Raw genomic sequence first — 22,098 nt, 5'->3', positions numbered from 1 at the left:
AGCAACTTAAGATATGTGAATCATCATCTCAAAAAAGGAAAGGTGTTTATTAAAATTTTAACAACGGTTAATTGCTCTAAGAGTTCCAGAGCTCCACTGGAGAGAAAGTTGCTTTTCCTTACCAATTAAAAAAAAAAAGTGACATGCTTGGTAAGACTGGATGTCCCATCTAGCCCAGTATTTTCTCTCTAACCCTAACAAAGAACATGGGCTTAGAAGGGTGGGTTTGTCTAACCTATTAACTGGACTTTTACCCTCAGGGTTTCTCAGAGGTCCACCATTCATCAGTCTGTTAAACTATTATTTAAGCTAATTGTCATCTCTTCATCCTATACCACTCATGCCATAGTTTTCTATGTACTGTCTTAAACGGTGGTTTCTTTAATTTGTTGTATTTTCACTTCTTTCAAGCTTTTTAATAATAGACATCCTTACAGCATGTTGATCAGGCTTACCCTTGGTTCCCCATCTTTACATCAAGTATCCCACTGTGATTCAAAACATTTAAGATTAAGACTTTGCTGCCTGGAACCTTAAATCAAAGGTTTTTTGAAAATGCCCTTAGATACATCAATCTACGATCACATTCACATAACTACTCCCTATCTAATGCAGGTCAACACCCCTCCAGACCCTCTAATACTGTGCAGTCCTTGACCAGGTATTCACGTAAATGCACTACAGAAGACCTACCCAATAAGCTTCTTAAATGCCTTCTTCAGAATTCCTTTGTTATCTCTAGAGTACCTATGGCTTGAATTCTCACCACAAGACTAGTTTATTTCCATTTCCATGTCCTCCATGGTGTCTTTTACATAACTTCTCACAGGCAAGGAAGTCACCACTGTTAATATCCTGTAACCTACTTACACGCCTCAGAGTTTACAGTAGTATGGATCACTTCTCATTTTGATTCTCATGAGGTTCAATGTTTTGAAACCACATACATCATAAAGAAAAACAGGTAGGCTTTTCTGCAGCAGTGAGCAGTTTGAGAACACTGAAAATATTATATAATTTCCCAAATAAGATCCTATTCAACTCTGGGCTCAGCTCACTATCCAGCTGCAGCATCTATCCAAGATATTAATATATACACTGATGGAAGAGCCAAATGGGCCATCTGTCCATCAGAATGTCATAGGTTAGGCTATTTTCATTTTCATTCATTTTGTTTTTTCAGTGTTGATGGTTAGACAACCCTCTTGTGTAGATTTCAGTTTAGAATAGCGTTCTGATGATCAATGCAATTAGTACAATTATCAGCTCTAAAAATGTTCAGAGAAACTTGCCATTTAATAAAGATTCCTTTTAAAAATTTTTATAATTAAACTTTTTTCAATTATCAAACATTCTTTTTTTTTTTTTAAATTTCACCCCTGGGGGACAAAGAAAAACAAAATATACTTGCAACAAGTATACATAGTCAAGCCAAACAAACTCCCATATCGGCCCTACCCTAAAATGTGTGTCTGTTTCACATATTTAGTACATTGTTTTGCTGTCAGGAAGTGGTCATCCACCCTCTAGAAAGATTGATTACTGCACTGATGCGAGTTCTGATCAAAATTGTTCATTTTTACAATGTTGCTGTAACATAAATTGTTCTCCTAGCTGTTCCCACTTTACTCTGCATCATAAGTCTTCCTAGGTTTTTCTGAAACTTTTTATAATTTCTTACAGCTCAAAAATATTTTATTATATTCATATAAAATAATTTGTTCGGCATTTCCCAATTGATGGGTATACCTAGGGGACATTTTTAAATGAATTTTGTCCAAGATATCTCCTGTGACACTGTTAAGCATCTTAAGGGAACACACATTTGCCTGTTTTTTGCTGCACTTAAGCAACACTCATGTGCACTGGACAAAACTCACAAAACTCACTGTAGCTACACATCTGTCACCGAATAATTCCTCAAATTATCTCCCATGGCTATGATTAAATTATGAAATTATATATGCTATACAAGATTCTACAATTTAACCATATGTTAGGGAGAAACTTTTTTTTTGAGAGGCTTAATTTTGTTCTACTAAGTTGAACTCAGAAAGAAATTGCACAGTGGAACTCATGTTTTTACACTTCTCAGTCAGTGTGACCACAAAGATATAGTTTCCCATAGAAAATCATTGGTAAGAGGGTGCTTTATTTCCTTCTCATATACAGATTCTTAGATATTTTATAGAAAAGAGGAAGTACATGGTAAGTATTTCATAAATGTTTGTTGAATTAAAGTAGATATATGGATCCACAGTTACGTCTTCTTGATCACTCCAAAAAAATTTGTGATCTTTTCCAATCTTTCAGTCATGCCCTCTTCTTAGCAGTAGATCCCTGAATGTCTTTAAAATTGTGTCACACATGAATTTAGTCACAGATTGTTAGAGTCAAAAGGGAATTCAAAATATCTTGTCAACCAACCTTTAAGAGCCAACTATGTGCTTGGCACCGGAGCTAAGACTTAGCCAATGTTAAGCTGAGGTCCAGGGAAATGGAGTCACAAAATCAGTTAGCTAGTGGCAAAAAATACAGCTTTCCTGACTCCAAGTTCAAAGCTCAATGAAGCACCATCAGTGTCACTGCCACTTCCTCATAAAGTTGCTCCATTACAGGAGATCTGAGAATTTAAAGGTGGTGATTCTATGAGCATTGAGTCGGGGAAGTCTGCCAACAGAGCTGCCATCTTCCCTCTGGTCTTAGTCAGGAGTGCTCTCCGAAGATCCCGTTTCAATAACTCTCACACCAAGATTTATGAAGCTTCATTACCTCCTCAATTGCTTTCCACTGTTTTGGAGAAGTGACACTGTCATCTCTCTTCTCACACTCTGCAAAAAAAGCTTCTATGACAAACATGGGCTGCCCTTGGATTCTCTTCTTGGTAAACGTTTCCTCTCCTGAGCCCCATGATTGTAATGCCATCACCAGCGTCAGTTAACTTCTCTAAGAAAGGATCGGTCACTTTCTTTTTGTTCGTTTTCCATTTTTTTCAAAGTTAACAGCCAAGTCAAACAGGTCAGGATGGAGCTACTGTAACTGCATTTAGCACTGCCTTCTCGTCTTTATTGTTCCTTACTTTAACTCTGCTCTAACTAGACTAACCATACACAGGTTGATTGTGAGATGCCTGCTCCACTGTCATGTAACCAGCTGTTTCCTATCTCTTAAAATGAGGTCAATTTCTTTTTTATGATATTGTTAAATCACCACTACATCCACTGCCTTTCAACTCTTCCTGAAGAAAGTACTCATGATGTACCGATGTGAATCGATGAGTAGTCTATAAGTCTATTTATCTCCTTAAGGTATCCCTTACTGAATCAGAATCACAGACTTAAAATCTAGTAGGGACTTCAGAAGCCATCTGGTTTCACCTGTCTACCCCCCATTTTAAAGACAAGGAAATCAAGGCTCTGGGAGATTAAGTGTTGTCCTAGGTCAGAAAGGCAGGAAGCATTGGCAGTAGGATTTGGACCCAGACTCTCTCAAGCCGTCATCTTTCCACTGTCGCACCCTGCCTCCCCTGCCATAAAGAACAGTGCCAATTTTCTACTCCCTCCCCCAAACCCTTGATGAAGTTATAAGCTAATTAGGTTCACAATAAGGCAATTAATAAAGCCAATATAATCCCCATTCCTATTTTTAGCTGTAAAATACTTCTAGGTAAAAAAAGAAAGGAGGCAGAAATGTAAGTGAAGAATAATCACAGAAAGAGAAAACAGACCTACTGTATTTATTCAAGTTATACTTCTGCTTCTACATACACATACACGTATGTTGCTTCTTTCCTTACAACTCACCAGTTCTAGTTTCATGATGTGCACACAGTCCCTGAGGATATGTGTCGGAGCACCTAATAGCTTGGTGAAGGCTATTAGCGTATTGGCTTTAAATGGTGGTCCTGCAACCTAAAGAAATAAAAGAAGCAATTATTTTTCATTTTAATATAACTTCACATTTCATTTTTAAAAATGCATAATTCATTCAAACTGAATACATACCCTTGTTTCAAAGAATTTCTCCAGAACTTGAAGTTCATCTGGTTTCCACTGTCCTGCATTTTCAGGTGTCACTTTTAGCTGAAGAGTTTGGTTGGTCTTGGGGCTCAGAGCAACTCTGCACTTAAGGGCGTCAGTCTTAAACATTATTACTCCAGGTTCGTTGGAGTTTATTAGCTGTAGCTACAAAATCAAAATAATTTATAATTATTAATATATTCAGGAACTTGATAGGCAGTTATTAATGTCTACAAGAAGCCAAAAGTCTACTTTAACATCTCAATTTCTCATAAAACATTTTAAAAATGTGAATAGTTATGAGTAAAATGGCTACAATTAAATAACAGCTATTTTAAAATTCACTATGTTTATTCCCTTTGAAACTTAAATAAACAATAATATTTGTAATGAATGGGCCACACATTTCACATAAATTTAATCATCTGTATTACATGAAAGTTTTATAATCAAAGGTGCCTGGTAACCATTCCCCAAGCATTTTTAGACATGTAAAAAGAACTATCAATCTTAGTTGACATTACTTATTTGACCTGAAATGATGGAATTTCTACAGATATATATAGATGGTTAGAATCTTGAAAGTCTTCAAAAAACAAACATCCATATTTTAATAAGGCTTAATGGCAGAATCTATAGGGAAGTCTGGCTAAGCACTTCTTCAAGTTTGAAGATGACATCTGTGATACAGGAACTATAAAAAGCTGAAGCATGACACCATCACATCAGAAAATACAATGTAAATAAAACTCATTCATAACGCTAATATTAAGGGAAAGGTGCTTTAATTTGATTAGCTTAGTAACATTAGGAAGATCACTTTAGTTCTGCTGTGGGAAGGAAAAGATGACATTCCACAATTTAGAATATTTCCTTTCAAAATTCATTTTGCTTGTGAAATTATATATGAAGTACCAAATACCGTTTCTTGTTGAATAATCCTTTGAAGATGTCGTCTCATGATAACTGAGCCAAGGAATCGCTCAAGTGGGGAGCAAAGGTAACTACCAGCCAGGCCAGGTACAAGTCCCGGAGTAGGAGAGGGTAAAAGTAAAATATTCAAGGCACTGTGAGTGAGGATGGTAGGTATGGATGCAGCCCAAGAGCGCTGAGGTAGTTTGCGAGGCGGAGGCATGTTGGTTGGCATTGTTTGAGAACCTTTTGAAAAAAATTTATTAATTTCAATCCTCAATGATAATTTTATATTAATTTATTTCTATTTTCAACTTTACATATTTAAAAAACTGTGGGTGTTTCTGGTTGAGTAATCCATTCTATACACTTATGGCACTGGCAGCAAATTTGAAAAATGAGGACAATACCACAACCAAAACTCTAGAATTATAAAAACAACTTTAAAATCTGAGCCTTTATTTTGACTCTACTGAATTAAAAGAGTTCCTGAAGTGTCGCTGATGAATAGCTACTGTTGTTAATTTATTTATTATACGACTGAAAGGCTGCTGCTAAGTAGTCTATTTCAAAAGCTGGCCCACAACAGTAAGATTTTTAATTCATGATCTTGAATATCACAACATAGCACTAAACCTCTTTCAAACTGACTGCAGTCAGTATAAACTTAACGATAAATAAGTGCACAGGCTCAGAGAATTTCATGAGATCACAACATTTAGGGATGGAAGAGACCTTGGGTCATCTAGTTTGACTCCTTCGTTTTACAGATAAGCAAACTGAGGTTCAGATAGAAGTGACTTGTCCAAGGTCACAAAGACCCAGCTCATTAAGGGAAACCTAGTCACCAAGTAATGAGTATTTTGGAAAAACTTCTGAAAAACTTGTTTTCTATAAAGCATGCATAGGGCAGCTAGGTGGCACAGTGGACAGAGTGCCAGACCTGGAGTCAAGAAGACTCATCTTCCTGGGTTCAAATCTGGCCTCAGACACTTACTAGCTGTGTGATCCTGGGCAACTTATTTAACCCCGCTGTCTACAGTTTCATCAACTGTAAAGTGAGCTGGAAAAGGAAACAGTAAACTGCTCCAGTGTCTCTGCCAAGAAAACCCCAACAGGGTCATGAAGCACCAGATACGACTGAAAAATGACTGAACAACAAAAAAGCATGGATGGGTCGATCTTTTATGGTAACTTATCAGCAGATATTACTGATCTCTTTTGATTTTCAAATTTTCATTTGAATATAAAATGACTTAAAAATGACTTATCAGAAACCCTTCATAAAAAGAAGCAACTACATAGGCCTTTTAAATGTGGGCACATAATGTATTCGATTGATTAGTATGAGAGCAAAAAAGATAATATTAACAAAAGACATTAATCTGTGCAAAATAATGTGATGAGATTTACTTGTTCCAGCCCGAGGGGAATGAGAAGCATCTGGAACAGGAGAATGCAGAGATGGATTGGCTGGTGACATTCCAGGCATCCGTGTTGCTGGTGAGGGACCAGACACTTGAGGAGATCCTGGCCAATTTCCTGCTCTTCCACTTGGTGACACCATAGTATATGGTGAACTAGGATCAATGGTACCTGTGCAAGTTGCAAAGTTATTCCTATTTCCATTATACTGAGAAAGCGTGCAAACAAAGGGTTAAAAAAATGGAAATCTATTACTGCTCAACATCCACAATGATTCTTCATGTTTTCTTTTCAGAGCAAAGATATTAACGGCTACCCAATTTGATTTTTTTTCCCCTTTAAAATGACATTTCAATTGAAGATGACTGCATCCTAGCATGCCACTTCCAAATCTATTATGTATAATTTACCAGATGGAGTAACATCTGGTTTTACCACCATCATAAAGATTCAGAAAGGGTACAATTTCCCTAAACAAATGCTCTATGCAGTAATACCAATGTCTTACACAATTAACTCAATAGACCTAAAGAGGATGTTAAAATAGGCTCCAGGGGCCTAGGGACCTCATTTTATATTCTTTTCTATATTTTATGCTACCTAGCACATACCATAATACTTATGGTTACAGGATACTTTCGAGTTACGATGCGCTTTTAGATATAGGTCTTTTGATCCATATAACCACCTTTTGATGAGAATCGAAATGACTTATTCAAGATTACACAGCAAAGAAATGGGAGGGCTGGTACTAGAACCCATGTCTTCAGATTCTCTGCTCAGTTCTTGTTCCACTAATGCATATTATGCATACAGCAGGTACTCAATAAATAACAGCTAAAATTAAGACTCTAGTTTTCTTGGATATTTTATTATACCAAGGAAAGGCTGACAAAACTGAAAAAAGGATGACTAAGATTTTCTTCATTTGACAAACATCAGATTTGCTAATGTGATTAGATTATGATGTAGCAAAAGCCAGCACCTTTCTGAACAATAGGGATCTATGAAATCAATAAACACAAACTTTTCCTTAAAAAAAGAACAGAAAAAGAGGCTTCTATATGAAACCACAGATATGTAATACATTACAGCTTTTTATTTTTCAAAGGTATAAATTAAATTTAACATGGTCACACCAAAACTGCCCTACAAGCCTGTTTCCTTAACTTCCTTTGGCTCTCTTCTGCGTATTTATGTTTTATCGATGCTCTTTATTTTCTCTTTTTTGGGTATCATCATCATTAATCCTCCACTCCCACCTTTCCTACAACTTTACCACAAAGGTCCTCCCTTGTTACAAACAGGCAGTCAAGTAAAACAAATGCATACTTTGGTTGAGCCTGAAAATACGTCGTCTTCTTGTAGCTATTCTTAAAAAAGACATTTTTAAAAATGGGATCAGATAAATGTTGGAGAAGATGTGGGAAAATTGGAACACTAATGCATCGTTGGTAGAGTTGTGAAATGATCTAACCATTCTGGAGAGCAATTTGGAACTATGCCCAAAGGGCTATAAAAATGTGCATAGACTTTGACCCAGCAATAGCACTTCTAGGGCTATATCCCAAAGAGATCATACAGTACAAAAATATTTATAGCAGCTCTTTTTGTGGTGGCAAAGAAGTGGAAATTGAGGGAATGCCCATCAATTCGGGAATGGCTGAACAGGTTGTGGTATATGAATGAAACAATACTATTGTGGTATAAGAAATCATGAGCAAGCAAACCAGAAAAAACCCGGAAAGACTTGTATGGACTGATGCTGAGTGAAGTGACCAGAACCAGGAGAATATTGTACACAGCAACAGCCATGTTGAGCGATGACTAACGTTGATAGACAGCCCATCTCAGCCATGCAAGGATCTAAGACATCTCCAAAGGTGTCACGATGGAAAATGCTATCCAGGTCCAAAGAAAAACTATAGAGTTTGAATACAGATAGAAGCATACTATTTTGCTGAGGGCCAGAACTGAAGAAGTCTAAATATGGGCTTAATTTTTCAGAATCTTTTGGCTCACCAATTTCTCCTGCCTGGAAGGTACTAGAATACTCTGACCAATCCTTGAACTTTGATAGCAAACAGGTGTGTATAATTAAAGTAACACCTGAGGGCTGGGATTAGCCACAAGGGCCTCGGGGATGACGGTTAGCTTTCACTATATAAACTGGACCCTCAGAATAATAAACAGGCTCAGTCTTTCGCTGATCTTGCCTGGCCCATGCCTTGTCATTTCACACTTCTCTGTTTGACACAATACTTATTCACAGGTGACACTATTTGCTATTTTTCTTTCTGCTATTTTGTTTCCTCTTTCTGGTGGTTTCTCCTATTCTAATTCTTCCTTACAACATCACTAATGTGAAAACACGTTTAATAGAAATGTATACGTATAGCCTATATCAGATTGTATGCTGTCTTGGGGAGGGATCAGGGAGAGAGGGGGAGAAAAATTTAAAACTCAAAAGCTTATGGAAGTGATTGTTGATAAATCAAAATAAATTAATAAAAAAATAAAGTGAAAAAAATAAAAATGGGATCAGAAATTGTCTCCTACAAATATACCAAGTTTAGTTCTTTTCTGGCTTTGTCTGTTAGTCTGAATTTGTTTCTAAGTGCATTACTTCAGAAAAATCTTTTACTCTATCACTGGTTTCTATATGAGGACTTACCATGTGGACTGGCAAAGCTGGCCCCTGGTCCTATAGAGATTCCATGTGAGGAAGGGGGAGGAGTTGGAACAAATGATGCTGGTGATGGAGCTCTCAAAGCACCACTAGGTGAACTGGCAGCATGCAGATTTCCTAATCAAGGAAAAATTAATCACTGATAAGCTTTCAATTAAAGAGATTATCATTTTATTAGTGTAACTACTTGCTCCACAGATCTATACCATGACCCCTATAGACTACTGAATGTCTATTGTAAGAAAAAAAAACCAAAACAACCAACCATCCCTGGGTAGCCAACTTTCTGGTGATGGGCCTTACTCCAAACTGGTTCTCTGGTTACCTGTCCACTGCTGGGCCAGAATTTGATGCCTTTGCAACTTGGTACAGAAAATTAACTGCCACACATGAGTACTACTCCAGTGGAGGATCATTATTTACATATACATAATATTCACATAACAAAGACATAGGCAATAGAGCTTAAACAAATGATGTAAAGGAAAAGAGCAGATTAATCAGTAAGAGAAAGACAACTGAGTGACAAATAACTAAACATGACTAAGGCAAATAATACTAAAAACTAGTTTACTGCTTACCAATGCACTAATTGATTCTAATAAAGTCTGAAGTAAAACATAACAATACAACGAGTGACATCTTACCTGGGGATTGTGTGTGCATCATGGAAGGAGACTGGTTGACGGTACTATGATAAGATGTAGGTGGTGAAGTGAGAGGATAAGCTCCTGATGACCCTGGCTGCTTTGGAAATGGCTAAAAGTTTAAAAATAAAATTGAAAAATAAAAATTGGCATAAAACTCACACTTAATCGTGAAAGCACACACAAATATGAAACTGTAGAACTAATTAATATTAACTCCAAATGAACAAGTACTTAAAAATCCTTTCCAGATTTGTAAAAATCTTTCAAACTAAAACTTCAAACGAGAAAAATCCCCCTTCTTCAATGGGAGGGGAAAAGGATAGTCCTACACACGATCATTATGAAGCCTACTTAGGATTTGAGTCTTATATGGCTACAATGCCTATCAACCTGAGTACAACAGAGACCCCCCGGCCCCCCCATGCCCCTTCTCTTGACTAGTTCTATTTCTCTCCTTTCCAACCTAATCCTTGGACTATCTGAAGAACTGTATTTTATTCTAGGTGGCCCATTTTAAGAAGGACATTGATCAGATGAAGCACATACAAGGAAGCCAACCAAGAGTCTGTACCACTGGATCCATCATGTCACAGGAAGATCAACAGAAAGATCTGGGGACATTTAGCCTGGAGAAGAGAAGACCCATTTGGGGCTGGGGGTGTGGGGTGGGATATGATAGTTGCCTTAGCTATTTGAAGTATGTGAAAGAGGGATTAAAACTATTCAGCAGTCCCTTCAGGCATAAAAAGGGGCAAGAGGAAGTTGAAGAAAAATAAATTTACGTTTGATTTCAAGAAAAATTTTCTAACAATTAGAGCTCGACAGTGGAGGGGGCTTCCACAAGATGAAAGAATAAACAGAGACCGGATGTTGTGAGGTTTGTGTATGGATTTACTAGATGGCTGCTAAGATCATTTTAAACTCACTGATCTTATCTTGACTATCTTCTTCTAGTTCTGTAACTTCATTTTTACTAGCTCAAAAACAAGCGTACACACGGTATCATTTCCAGCTAACATAATTTGTACCAATCTTTCTGGCACTACTAATAATGCTACTTCAAATTAAGATATTTAATATATTCCCAAAGCAGTTTGATTGTTTTACCCTCTGCTCCTCAAACAAGGTTCTAATGCTCTAGCCTGAAATAAGTAATTTTTTCCCCTCTTCTTTCTTTAAAAAAAAAAATTATGTTAACTGTTATTACATAGAATAAGGCTAGGATCTAGACCTGTGGGTTCACTAAAACAGGGAATTTCTGGATGTGGAAACTCTTATCATTGTAGGTCAAGACAGTTTTAAAGAGTTGCTTAGAAGATAAGGAGGTTAAATGACTTGCCTTAGGTCACAGAGTCAATATACATCAGAGGCGAGACTTGAACCAAATCTTCCTGCCTCTGAGGCCAGCTTTCTATTCACTACACCAGCAGTTTTCAAACATGTTCTCAGGACCTCTATACTCTTAAAAATTATTGAGGATCCAAACAGTTTTTGTTTATCTGGATTACACCTAATAATTTATTTACCATATTAGAATATAAAATGGATAAAATCTTAAGACATTTATTAATCCATTAAAATGATAACACATTACCTGTTGATATAAACATTATGAAAAATAACAATATTCTGAAACAAGAAAAATGGCATCAGTTTTATATATTTTTGCAAATCTCTTACATGTTTTAATGTTTGGCTTAATAGAAGATTGCTGGATATTCAAATTTGCTTATTTTCAATCTGCTGTGATAGGTTATTTTGGTTGAAATTTGAGAACAAAACTGGCTGCACACAGATATGTAGATGGAAAATGGAGGAGCATTTTAATAAGCAAATAATGTCTTAGTATTATTAAGAAAACAGTTTAGACCTCAAAGACCCTTGAAAGAATCTCAGGAATCCTCAGGGTCCACAGACCATGCTTTAGGCAGTACCATATTACACCATGATGCCTCTATTATTATTAAACACAAAGTACTTAATATTACAAAAGTCTAAGGTGTCACGCCAAACAGAGGTATGCATTGAAATACAGAATCTGCAGTATCAGAGGGCTTCTATGTTTTCTCTTGCTATCTGGTTTTTTTCCAATCCCTTGTTCAAAATAAAAGATGAGATCATCAACCTTGTAAGCTAGTGATTTAAAGGAGTTAAGTTACTATCCAAAACCACTATTACTATTCCCAAAGAAGCTGTTTAAGGAGAGGAAGCATCTACAAATTAGATTACGTGGGACACAGATAATGTGTCTGAGGACTCGGTAGCCTCCCTTTTTAGGCTCTGTCCCTGACTCCCACTTCTGTCTAGTTTTCTGTGGGTCTTTTCCACAAAGGAAATGAATCAAATTGTGTGGCATCTATCCAGTAATTACTTGTGAAATTGTGAATCTTTTGCTGATGTACTAGCTAACACTTTCCTCCTTTGCCCATATTGGCCCCTGGTACTGACACCATTGCTTCTGCCCTGTCAAGTCTCAGCCTTGGATCACTCCCACCACCTGCTGCTGAATGAAACTGGAGAAAATCACAACTGAGTCTACTACAAATTTATTTTATATAATCTCAAGTAAATCATCACTGCTGCTAGGCAATCCTTTTAAACCTGCCTAGTTAACTCACTATCCCACTCACACAGCAGCTCTTCCAAATGTTTTCATTGCCCCTCAAACCTCCCTTGGTTCCCACTCTCCTCACCCTCTCAGCTGGGGAACCCTGCCTATTTTTAGTAAAACAAAACAAAAAACCAAACAGACCATTTGCTAAGAACTCTCTTTTTCCTTCCTCTTTATCTCATATCACTCAGACACCTTCTGCCAATAGCTGCACCTTCATTTCTGTCACCCATGAAAGCCATTCTTACCAAGGTAAAGATAAACCTCTCTATGTGCACAATTGATCTCATTCGTTCCCATCTTTTCTGGCAGACTGTCCCCTCCAACATCTCTACCCTCTGAACTTATATTCAATCTTGTCTACTGGCTGCTTCTCCCCTGCTTGTAAACATGTCACATCTGTCCCATTCTCAAAAAACCCTTACTTGATCCATCTATTCTTGATGGCTATCATGCCATATCTCTTCTTCCTTTTTTGGCTAAATGTCTTGAGAAAGATGTCTACAATAAGTACCTCCAATTCTTTTCCTCATTCTCTTCTTAACTCTCTAGAGTCTGGCTTCTGATCTCACTATTAAACTAGAACCACTCTCTCCAAAGTTATTCATGCTAGAATCACCAATTCTAGTGGACTTTTGTCAATCCTTATCCCTCCTAATTTCTCTGCAGCCTTCAACATGATCAATCACTCAGTTCTTCTTTCTCTAGGTTTTTGGGACATTATTCTCTCCTGGTTCTTCCCTTACCTACCTGACCTCATTGGATCTTCACCCCTGGTTCCTCTTCTCCCTTTATACTATTTTACTTGGTGATCTTATCAGTCCCCATGGATTCACTTATTATATCTACGCTGATGATTTCAAATCTATTTAACCAGCCCTAACCACTTTGCTGACCTTCAGTCTCATATCTTCAATAGTTTTTCAGATATCTCCAACTGAATGTGCTATAGATTTCTTATACTGAACATGTTCAAAACTAAATCCATCATCTTTCCCCCTAAAACCCTTCCTTTCCAAACTTCTCTTTGACTATTTGGGGTACCACCATCTTCCCTATCCCATAGGCTTTAACCTAGATATCACCCCCTACTCCTCACTTTCTCTCATTCCCCATATCCAATCTGTTCACCCTCATAATAACATCTTGTATATACCCCCTTTTCTGCTCTGAAACCCTCATCAGCTCAAGACTGGACTACTATATCCTGGTTGGACCACCTGCTACAAGTCTCTCTCTCTTGTCCTGGCATATCCTCTATTCATCTGTCCGTGATTCTCCTAAAGCAAAGTTCTGACCATTACACCCCCCTGACTCCTCTTAATTCTAGTGCCTTCCTTTGTTCCCCATTAAACAATGAGCTCCCTGGGAGCATGGGCTTTTACCTTTCTTTGTATTTCTAGAGCTTAGCACAGTGCCTGGCATACAGCAGGCACTAATAAGTATTAATAAATGGCTTATTAACTGACTGATGCTAATAATGGTAATGTCCTGCTTCCTGCTGGGACTGAAGATTATATTCAAGTAAGAATTCAACAAAGAAACTGTAGGAACACTCTTCAGGAAAGTACGTACAATTAGGATAAAAAGAAACTAGTAAAATTTAAAAAGAAATATATAATTGAGCATCCAGAACATGAAGAATTAATTCAGCTAGAGTAACAAAGAGAACACATGTCAATTCTTAATCAAAGTTGGGTTAGCTAAGGATAACCACTTGAAAAGTTCATTGGTTTTAAATGTTTGCAGCTCACTGAAGCATGTTAGGATTTCCTTGTAATGGACAGGAATACCTTCTTCTGCCCTTTGTAACATGCTTAAAAACTTCACAATCTGTATAATATAACCACAGGAGACCACTGGTGGTACAGGAGATAAAACAATGGGCCAGGAGTCAGGAAGACCCGAGTTCAAATCCAGCCTTTTCCTGCTTCAGTTTCCTGAAACAGGGATAAAATAACAGCTACCTCCCAGGGTCGTTTTGTGGATCAAAAGTGCTTTGCAAACATCAAACTGCTATATAAATGCATTATCTGGGGTCTGCTATTTAATCTGAGATCACAGGGTCTCTAGAGCGAAAAGGGACATTAGAGGTCCATCTAGTCCAACCACTTTAGAAAAGGAAACTGATAAAACACAGCTTTAACTTGCCCAAGGTTATAAACTGAAAAGAGTCATGCTGTCTAGTCCCATCATTTAAATAAAGGTAAAGCAATGTGGGCAACTAGCAGGACATAGCCTAAACCGGCAATAATCTGATGCTTCTTCAAGTTTAAAGCCACAGCATCTTAGAATGTCTTACTAGAAGTTGTCTGAAGTTCCCTCCATAGAGCTTCCTGTTCTAAGTGTAAGAAAACACTTCTCCTTCGAATAGTCCTCCACGCAGGGTGAGAAGAGCAGGCAGTTGAAGGTACACCACAAAGGGAGCACCTGGAAGCAGAGGGATCCTCTGTGAATTGCACCTGCCAAGGGTGGTTTCCCTTCTGGATAGATGGCTGGGCATTTGATTTCTGATTCTGCACCAAAGTCAAGCTTGTCTGATCAGACATAACTAGAACCCTGCCTGTGGGATCTACAAGTAAAAACCACTGTATTATGAGGCCACCTGTACACCTGAAACAAACTTCTGATGAGAGGAAGAATTTCAAACTGATATACAGGTTCAGAATTTGTAATTTACTATCTTATGGTGAGACAATCTCACACAAGGTAACAGGTTTGGGTTTTTTTTTTTTAAGTTTTAATGTTATTTGATATTTTTAAGCTCAAATAAGACTGGTTTTCAGGAAAAAAATAGATTACATGTGTATAAAACATTTCTAAACCTTCAGCATACTTACCTGTTGTTGAGGTGGTGGCTGGGGCTGTAGCTGTGATATTAAAGAATCCATCACATCAGCCCCTATTGGAGAAGGGGGGTTATCATCTTCATTTACAGATCGTCTTCGAGCATCTTGATTACTATCAACAAACATGTTCAGGAATGTCTGTGGATACACATAAATGCACTATTTAAAATGTTTTGAACTTATTTTAAAATTTTAAAATATTTTTATTTTTAAAATATCTAAAAATCAGCCAACAGAGACTTGGGTGGATATCCTAGTCCCAAATTTCTTACATCAAATCCACAACCTGAAACAGACATCCTCAGGATTGGTGGCAGAAAACTTAGAATCTAAAGAATAAGCACCTTATCAAACAATCACCAAAATCCATACAGTTATTATCACTTGAACAGCAGGAAATTCTGATTAGAAAGCTTTTAAGAGTATGCTAGTAGAAAGAGACAATTGTTTTCATATTATCTTCTTGCTCAGAAATGGAAAAAAATTGTTTTGGCAATTTAAGTATTTACTATTTTCAGACTTTAAAAATTCCTAGGCCTAGCCCACAATTGTTTGCCACTAAGCTAGTCATCCTTGGGCAGGTCACGTAACTGAGATCTAAGTACACCCTAGGCTGGGGTTACCTTAGCTAGGTCTGAGTTGCCTCATCCATGAAATGGTTGGATTCGATAATCTTTAAAGATCTTTCTAGCCCTAACAATATATGAACCTATAAGTAACTTTAAAAACTCTTTCTTCTTTTCTTTTTTAAAGTGAGAGTACACAACAGAGGGATAGTGAAACAACATTAAGTAATGATTTCCTCCATTTCTTTTTCCATCATAGTTGGCCTGACTTCCAAAGTTTGTAACTGCTCCAAGAGGGATTAGGATTCAAATATGACAAAAGTAAGTTTCAATAAACCTTTTCCAGTAGAATGCAGTTTCTTTGATGGCAAGAACTATTTCTTTTTTGTCTGTAGCCAAAATACCTAATAAACAAGGACAGAGACAGGACTGGAGTCATGACTTCAAAGATACAGGGAATTCCCAAACGAGGGAACCACCTCTACCAAGGCCGGTTGGTTCCTTCTTTATAACACCGAGTCTTAGTCATCTAAAAGCACTGAAAGTTAAGTGACCTGTACAGTCACAGAGCCAGCAGATGTCAGAGGTACAGCTGGAATCTAGGTCTTCTTCCTGACTCCAAGGCTGGGCCATGCAGCACTAGAACTACAACTACTAGCACACAATAAGCACTTATTAAAGGCTTGTTAAATTGAATTAAGCCCACCTAAATGACATCCACATTCCTGGTATAAGTTAACCAGGAAGGTAGGTTGAATGCCTTCTAAAGTATTCTAATGAAAAGCACCGTTCTTTTCAATGCCATTCGCTAATCAGATGGAAGGGAAACTAAGGACATACCTTTTTTTGTCACCTCATTTTAATAAAAAAATAGCATTTCTCAAAGACAAGGAAAGGACTGCCACAAAAGACAAGTAGACCCATGTGATTTTAACAAAATTCCCATTATCTTTAGCAAGTTTGTTCTTAGAATGAAGTCAAAGAATAGACGAATTAAGCAGATGGAATCATTTTTCAATAGGCTTTTAAGGAAAAAATTTGATAAATGATTTTCCCCTGCAAAGCAATGTTTTGGGGCACATTTTAATGTTTCCTTACATATTTGATATGCTAGAATACTTAAAACTATTACCTTCAGTCCTGGTGCTGGATAAAAACCTTCAACTATCTTACTGTTGTCAAAAAGACTGTAGGCTCCATCACGTATTGCCACAACACCCCTACTCCGGCAGTATATATCAATACAATACATATTCCTAAAAGCCAGCCTAATGTGAGTGGATGACTGAGGCAGAATTGAGAAGCACTGGTAGGCAGTATTAGTCCGTTGTGTCAGGCCTAACATTGGCACAGTTGGGAGCTTATTGATGGCATTTAATGGAGCTTGAGTATCAAAAAGTACCTATAAGAAAAAAAACACAATGAGAAAAGTTAAATGACTATCAACACATACACTGGACATTCAGCTTATGGCATATGCTACCTTTAGATTTCATTCTAGGAAGATGGAAGCACTATTTCTAAGGCTCTTCCCATGCTCCCCATCAAAATCCCCCTTTGACAGTATCTAAAACACGTGATGGGACATCAAACAAATCAAGCACCTGGTGCTGTTTTAAAATAAAAAAGTTCTCAAAATAGACCCCAAGTGCCAAATGTACTCCTCTTCAACTTATGAACAATTTTGCATACAACCCTGACTTTAGTTCAATTCCCAGGAAGTTAACTGGTTACCTGTAATAACTGGACCACATTTGGAGTTTTGTTGAACATCTCCTGGAGCTGATGGAGGATAGTATTGTGACAGTTACTGCAACCTGAATTTGGACCAACGGTTCCCAATGAAATATTAAATTTCTGATGTGATGAGTTCCACTGAATGCTAATCTAAATAACAAAGAACACAAATTTCAGAAACTAAGAAATGCTAATTTAGATTAGGCTAAAGAAAAGCCACAGCAAAGACAAGGAGAAATGTAGAAAACATAAGATCTATATGTAGGAGTCACTGCTTTCTTATGCTGAATGAGTTCTCAGTAAAGAAACAAAAACAACAACAAAAAAAACACTAAGGAAGACACTAAGATGGGAGGGCTTAAGCCCTTTCTTCTGTAAGTCAGGACAGGTGGCGAAGTATTAATAAATAAACTTCTGAGACAGCTAAATTTTGCTGAGGAAAAATTAATTACTATGGCGTCAGAAGGCACCAAAGACAAATTTTCTTTGCAATGTTATGTCTAAAACACTATCTGAGTTTGACCAGAACTAAAAGAATTTTTTTCAGTCTTACTCCAAAGCACCAGAGAGCACTTAAACCAAGAGAGTTTACTGATTACGCCATAAGATATGCTCATCTGGTTAATATTAGATTTCCTTGATATCTCAAAACCCAAATTTTCATGCTTTATTAGAAAGGCCATCATGAAGTGGGGACACTGAACTTTAATGCAAAAATATCTAGCCTTAAGTTCATGTATGAAAAATAAGAAATTTTAAGTGACAAAAAAGTACCCCCTTAGCTAAAATAGCAACAGTGTTTTCATCAATCCTGCAAGATTCCATCAAATCTGCTTAGGGTCAGAACTTAAAAAATTAAATGAAATCCCATCACTTTTGATATTTATAGGCATATTTGACATTTATAACCATAAATTCTTCAAACCTCCTCTGTAATCGTCACTTTGAAACTATTTAAGTCTTGACCGCTTCCTGAATTAAGAGGGTTACTGAACTGATATTTGCAAAATTAAAAACTGCAGTGAGTCAAAAGATAAACAGAAAAGATGCAAAAATTATACACACCCACTGGCAATGGGTGTATATACAATTAATAATATAAAACTATTTGCACTGCTCGATGAATGTAATTTTGGCCCAGTAAAAAGCAGAACTGAAAAGCAATGTAATACAGAAGTAGTACTGGAGTTGGAATCAGGATTCAAATCTTGTTTCCTACACACAATTTTGTGGCCTTGGCAAAGTCATTCAGTGTCTCTAAGCTTTAGTTACTTTAAAAATAGGGATAATGACAGTACTTACTTCCCAGAGTTGTCATGAGGATCAAAAAAGGTTTTTTTTAGTGTTTGCAAACCTTAAAGCACCATATAGGCATTAACTATTATTATTACTACTACTTGCTGAAAGGATCCATACAAACTCAAGGAAACATAATGAAATCTTGCCCAACATTATTTAGTCATGTGTATTACTGATGAAGTATTTTAAATTAAAAAGCTAAGGAAAAACATTTTGGGCACTGCTTAGGTAAAGAGAGTACTTGAAATATAGCACTTTATACCTTGCAAAATTTTATTTTGTTAAATGAAAATTTATATCCTTTATAAGTAAATGAGTCTTTAAATCAAAAAAGGTCACAGGATCACAGGTCTAGAGATGAGGTGTCGAAGGCACCTCCTTTTACAGAAGAGGAAATGAAACTCCAAAGAAGTGATGTCACTCACCCAAGGTCACACAGGTAGGTAACCCCTTAGATGTCTGTCTTATACTGTAATTCTCCTACTGTAAGAAAGAAGCTTTAGATTTTCTACCTTCTAAACTCATTCGAAAACCCTCAGCTACAATAACAAGGACTTAATCACTTACTGAGCTTCCCTTGGTGGTTCCATAGCACAAGATAAGCTTGCGATAATTATAGACACGAACTTCTGAGAAAATATTTAGATGCGCGGGTATGTCTGGTGGAAAGACAAAAGAGAAAAGGAAATAAGGTTACAACAGGCACAAAAATAAAAATAAGCTAAAAAGAATTAGAAAAATCATACTTACCTGGTAGAGACCGTGCAAACTCTAACACACATTCATATAACCGTGCAATACTATTCCAGTCATTAAGGAACATCTCAACAACTTTTCGACCACCAACAGGTTCAGACAATAAATTTTCATATGTCAAGTAAACATGCCTTGTTGGTCCTAGACATTAAGAGGAAAAAAACTTGATAACTGGCAAATGAAAGTTGATAAACTTATTAAAATTCATACGGAATATAAGGAATATCTCACCTTGTTCTCTGGTAGAAGTGCTACTAAGTGGACAATTTGCAAACACTAATTCTGCCACCCACGTACGATTATTTCTACCTTGCAATCGGAAAGTGCAATCAAGAAGAGCTCGATCTAGAGCCTTCTGAGTTTCTTCACTCGTGCCTTTGCATGGAGGTATTCTGATGACGAAAAAATAACATATGAAGTGTACATTTACATCATATGCACACAAAAGCAAAATATGTATATTTTAGTAGGTTAAAAAGAAGCTTCAGTTGTAATAGTACTAAAAGCTATTTGTTGCCCCCTCCCCCCAAAAAAGGTGTCAATACATAGTTGCATCATTTAACCATTGGGCATTAGCAAAATCCTTGATTATGACCTCAAATTCTGCAAAGACACATTAGTCCTAGTCAGTAATCTACTATGGTATAAGACTCATTCCCATGGAAATAATGACTAATCAGGAAATAGTTTACAATAAGCACAACTGCAAAAATGCTTAGAATAATGAATGCTAAAAGATAACTAAACTATAAAAATCATTCATTTAATGACCTATAAAAACAAGTTTTGATTATATACTGTCATTATAAAAATCAGAGCAAAGGGAAGCATGGTCAAGTGAAAAGCCCACCAGATTTCGATTCAAAGCATGGCTCTACTCATTATCTACTACCTTCTTTCATTTCCCTGAGCTTCAGTTTCCTCATACAAAAAATAAGGAGCAGGGTTAGGTGGAAGAACAACTAGATGATGGGTTCTTAATGTGAGCTCTGTAAAAACTGTTTCCTTTTTCTATATTTTGATAACTATATTTCAATACTGGTTCCCTTTGTAATACTATGTATCAGTATTTTATGCATTTAAAAACATTATTCTGGGGAATCCATGGACTTCAGACCATCAAAAGAGTCCATGACACAAACAAGTTAAAAACCCTGAACTTGTTAACTTCTGAGGTCCCTTTTGGATCTAGTGTCTCCTGTTGTTGTTCAATCGTTTTCAGTCATATTTCACTCTTCATGACTCCTGTCGGGAGGTTTTGGCAGAGATACTGAAGTGACTTGCCATTTTCTTCTCCAGCTCATTTTACAGATGAGGAAACTGAGGCTGAGTTAAGTGACTTGCCCAGGGTCACAAAGTTACTAAGTGTCTGGGCCTAGATTTGAACTCATGAAGATGAGTCTTCCTGACTCCAGGCCCAGCCTCACCTAGCTGCCCTCTAATGTCTCCTGTTACAACATAAAACAAAAGGATTCTATTAGTCTAGTGTCTTGAACCCTCTTCTCCTAGATCCTCTCTTCTCTATAGACTTCCTGACCTTGTTCTCTCCTGGTTCTCTTTCACCCTGGATGACTACTCTTTCTCAGTCTCCTTTAATAGATCTTCATCCAGATTAAGTCCACTGACCATGAAGATCCCCAAAGACTAGGTTTTGGGCCCTCTTCTCCCTCTAGATTATCTTGCTTGGTTCATCAGTTCCCATCAGTTTAATTATCATCTCTGTGCATATGATTCCCAGATCTACAAATCAATCCTAAACTAACTTCTAAGCTAGTCTTGCATCACAAACTGCTTTTAGATATCTTGAAATATCTGATAAGACATTTCAAATTCAACATATCCAAAACAGAACTCACTATCTTTACCCTAATCCTCCTCTTTCCCCCACTTCCTCTTATTGTCTAGGGTACTAGCATCCTCTGTTACACAGGCATGGGTGTAATGGAGGTGACAAACCTTTGTGTCATCCTCACTTGCACTCACCCCACATGCTGAATCTTGTTTCTACTTATATAATGTGTCTTCTTTTTTCCTCCATTCACACAACTTTTTCCATGGTGTAAGTCTTCATCCCTTCTTGCCTTGACTATGGTAACAACCTTCTGGTTGGTCTCCCTGTCTCAAGTGTCCACTCTAAAATTCAAGCTTCCCTCACTGCCATGGTTATTTTCTCTTTTTTCATCCTTTAATTTTTTTCAGTTAACAAACCTATTTTCTCTCCTTTTCAAGTTCTCATTGGAAAAAAAAAAACCAATGCCCCCTCTCCCCAAATCTTTGTAATAAATATGCATAGTCAAACAAAAACATGGCCAAATTGGCCATGTCCCAAAAAATACATCTCAATATGCACCCTTTTTTTCCCCATCTCTATGCCAGGAAGTAGCTAACATGCTTCATTATGGGCTGGAATCATGGTTGATTAGAGTTCTTAAGTCTTTCAAAGTTGTTTGTCTCTACAGTATTATAATTGTATAAATTATTCTACTGATTCTGCTCACTTCACTGCAATGTTTCATAAAAGTCTTTCCAGGTCTCCTGAACAACATATTAGCTAAATCTGTAAACAGCCATTTCTTTTAGAAACT

At 37.0% G+C, this 22,098-nt stretch overlaps 1 protein-coding gene across 1 annotated transcript in view; it reads right to left on the bottom strand.

The window, feature by feature from the left end:
• The window catches only part of MED14 (mediator complex subunit 14), a 65,581-nt gene that overhangs the window by 4,734 nt on the left and 38,749 nt on the right, over positions 1-22,098 (bottom strand). Inside the window, 12 exon segments of the mRNA XM_020967120.2 lie at positions 3,804-3,911; positions 4,005-4,184; positions 4,942-5,177; positions 6,345-6,527; positions 9,031-9,162; positions 9,693-9,804; positions 15,147-15,293; positions 16,854-17,123; positions 17,456-17,608; positions 19,325-19,416; positions 19,508-19,654; positions 19,745-19,905. Coding sequence (XP_020822779.1) covers positions 3,804-3,911; positions 4,005-4,184; positions 4,942-5,177; positions 6,345-6,527; positions 9,031-9,162; positions 9,693-9,804; positions 15,147-15,293; positions 16,854-17,123; positions 17,456-17,608; positions 19,325-19,416; positions 19,508-19,654; positions 19,745-19,905 — 1,921 coding nt within the window.

Source organism: Phascolarctos cinereus, unplaced genomic scaffold, assembly GCF_003287225.1.
Source record: "Phascolarctos cinereus isolate Bilbo 61053 unplaced genomic scaffold, phaCin_HiC Scaffold_726;HRSCAF=1367, whole genome shotgun sequence".
Lineage (NCBI taxonomy): Eukaryota > Metazoa > Chordata > Mammalia > Diprotodontia > Phascolarctidae > Phascolarctos > Phascolarctos cinereus.
Note: the sequence above shows the minus strand (reverse complement) of the source record. Positions and strands in the feature narration are given on the sequence as shown.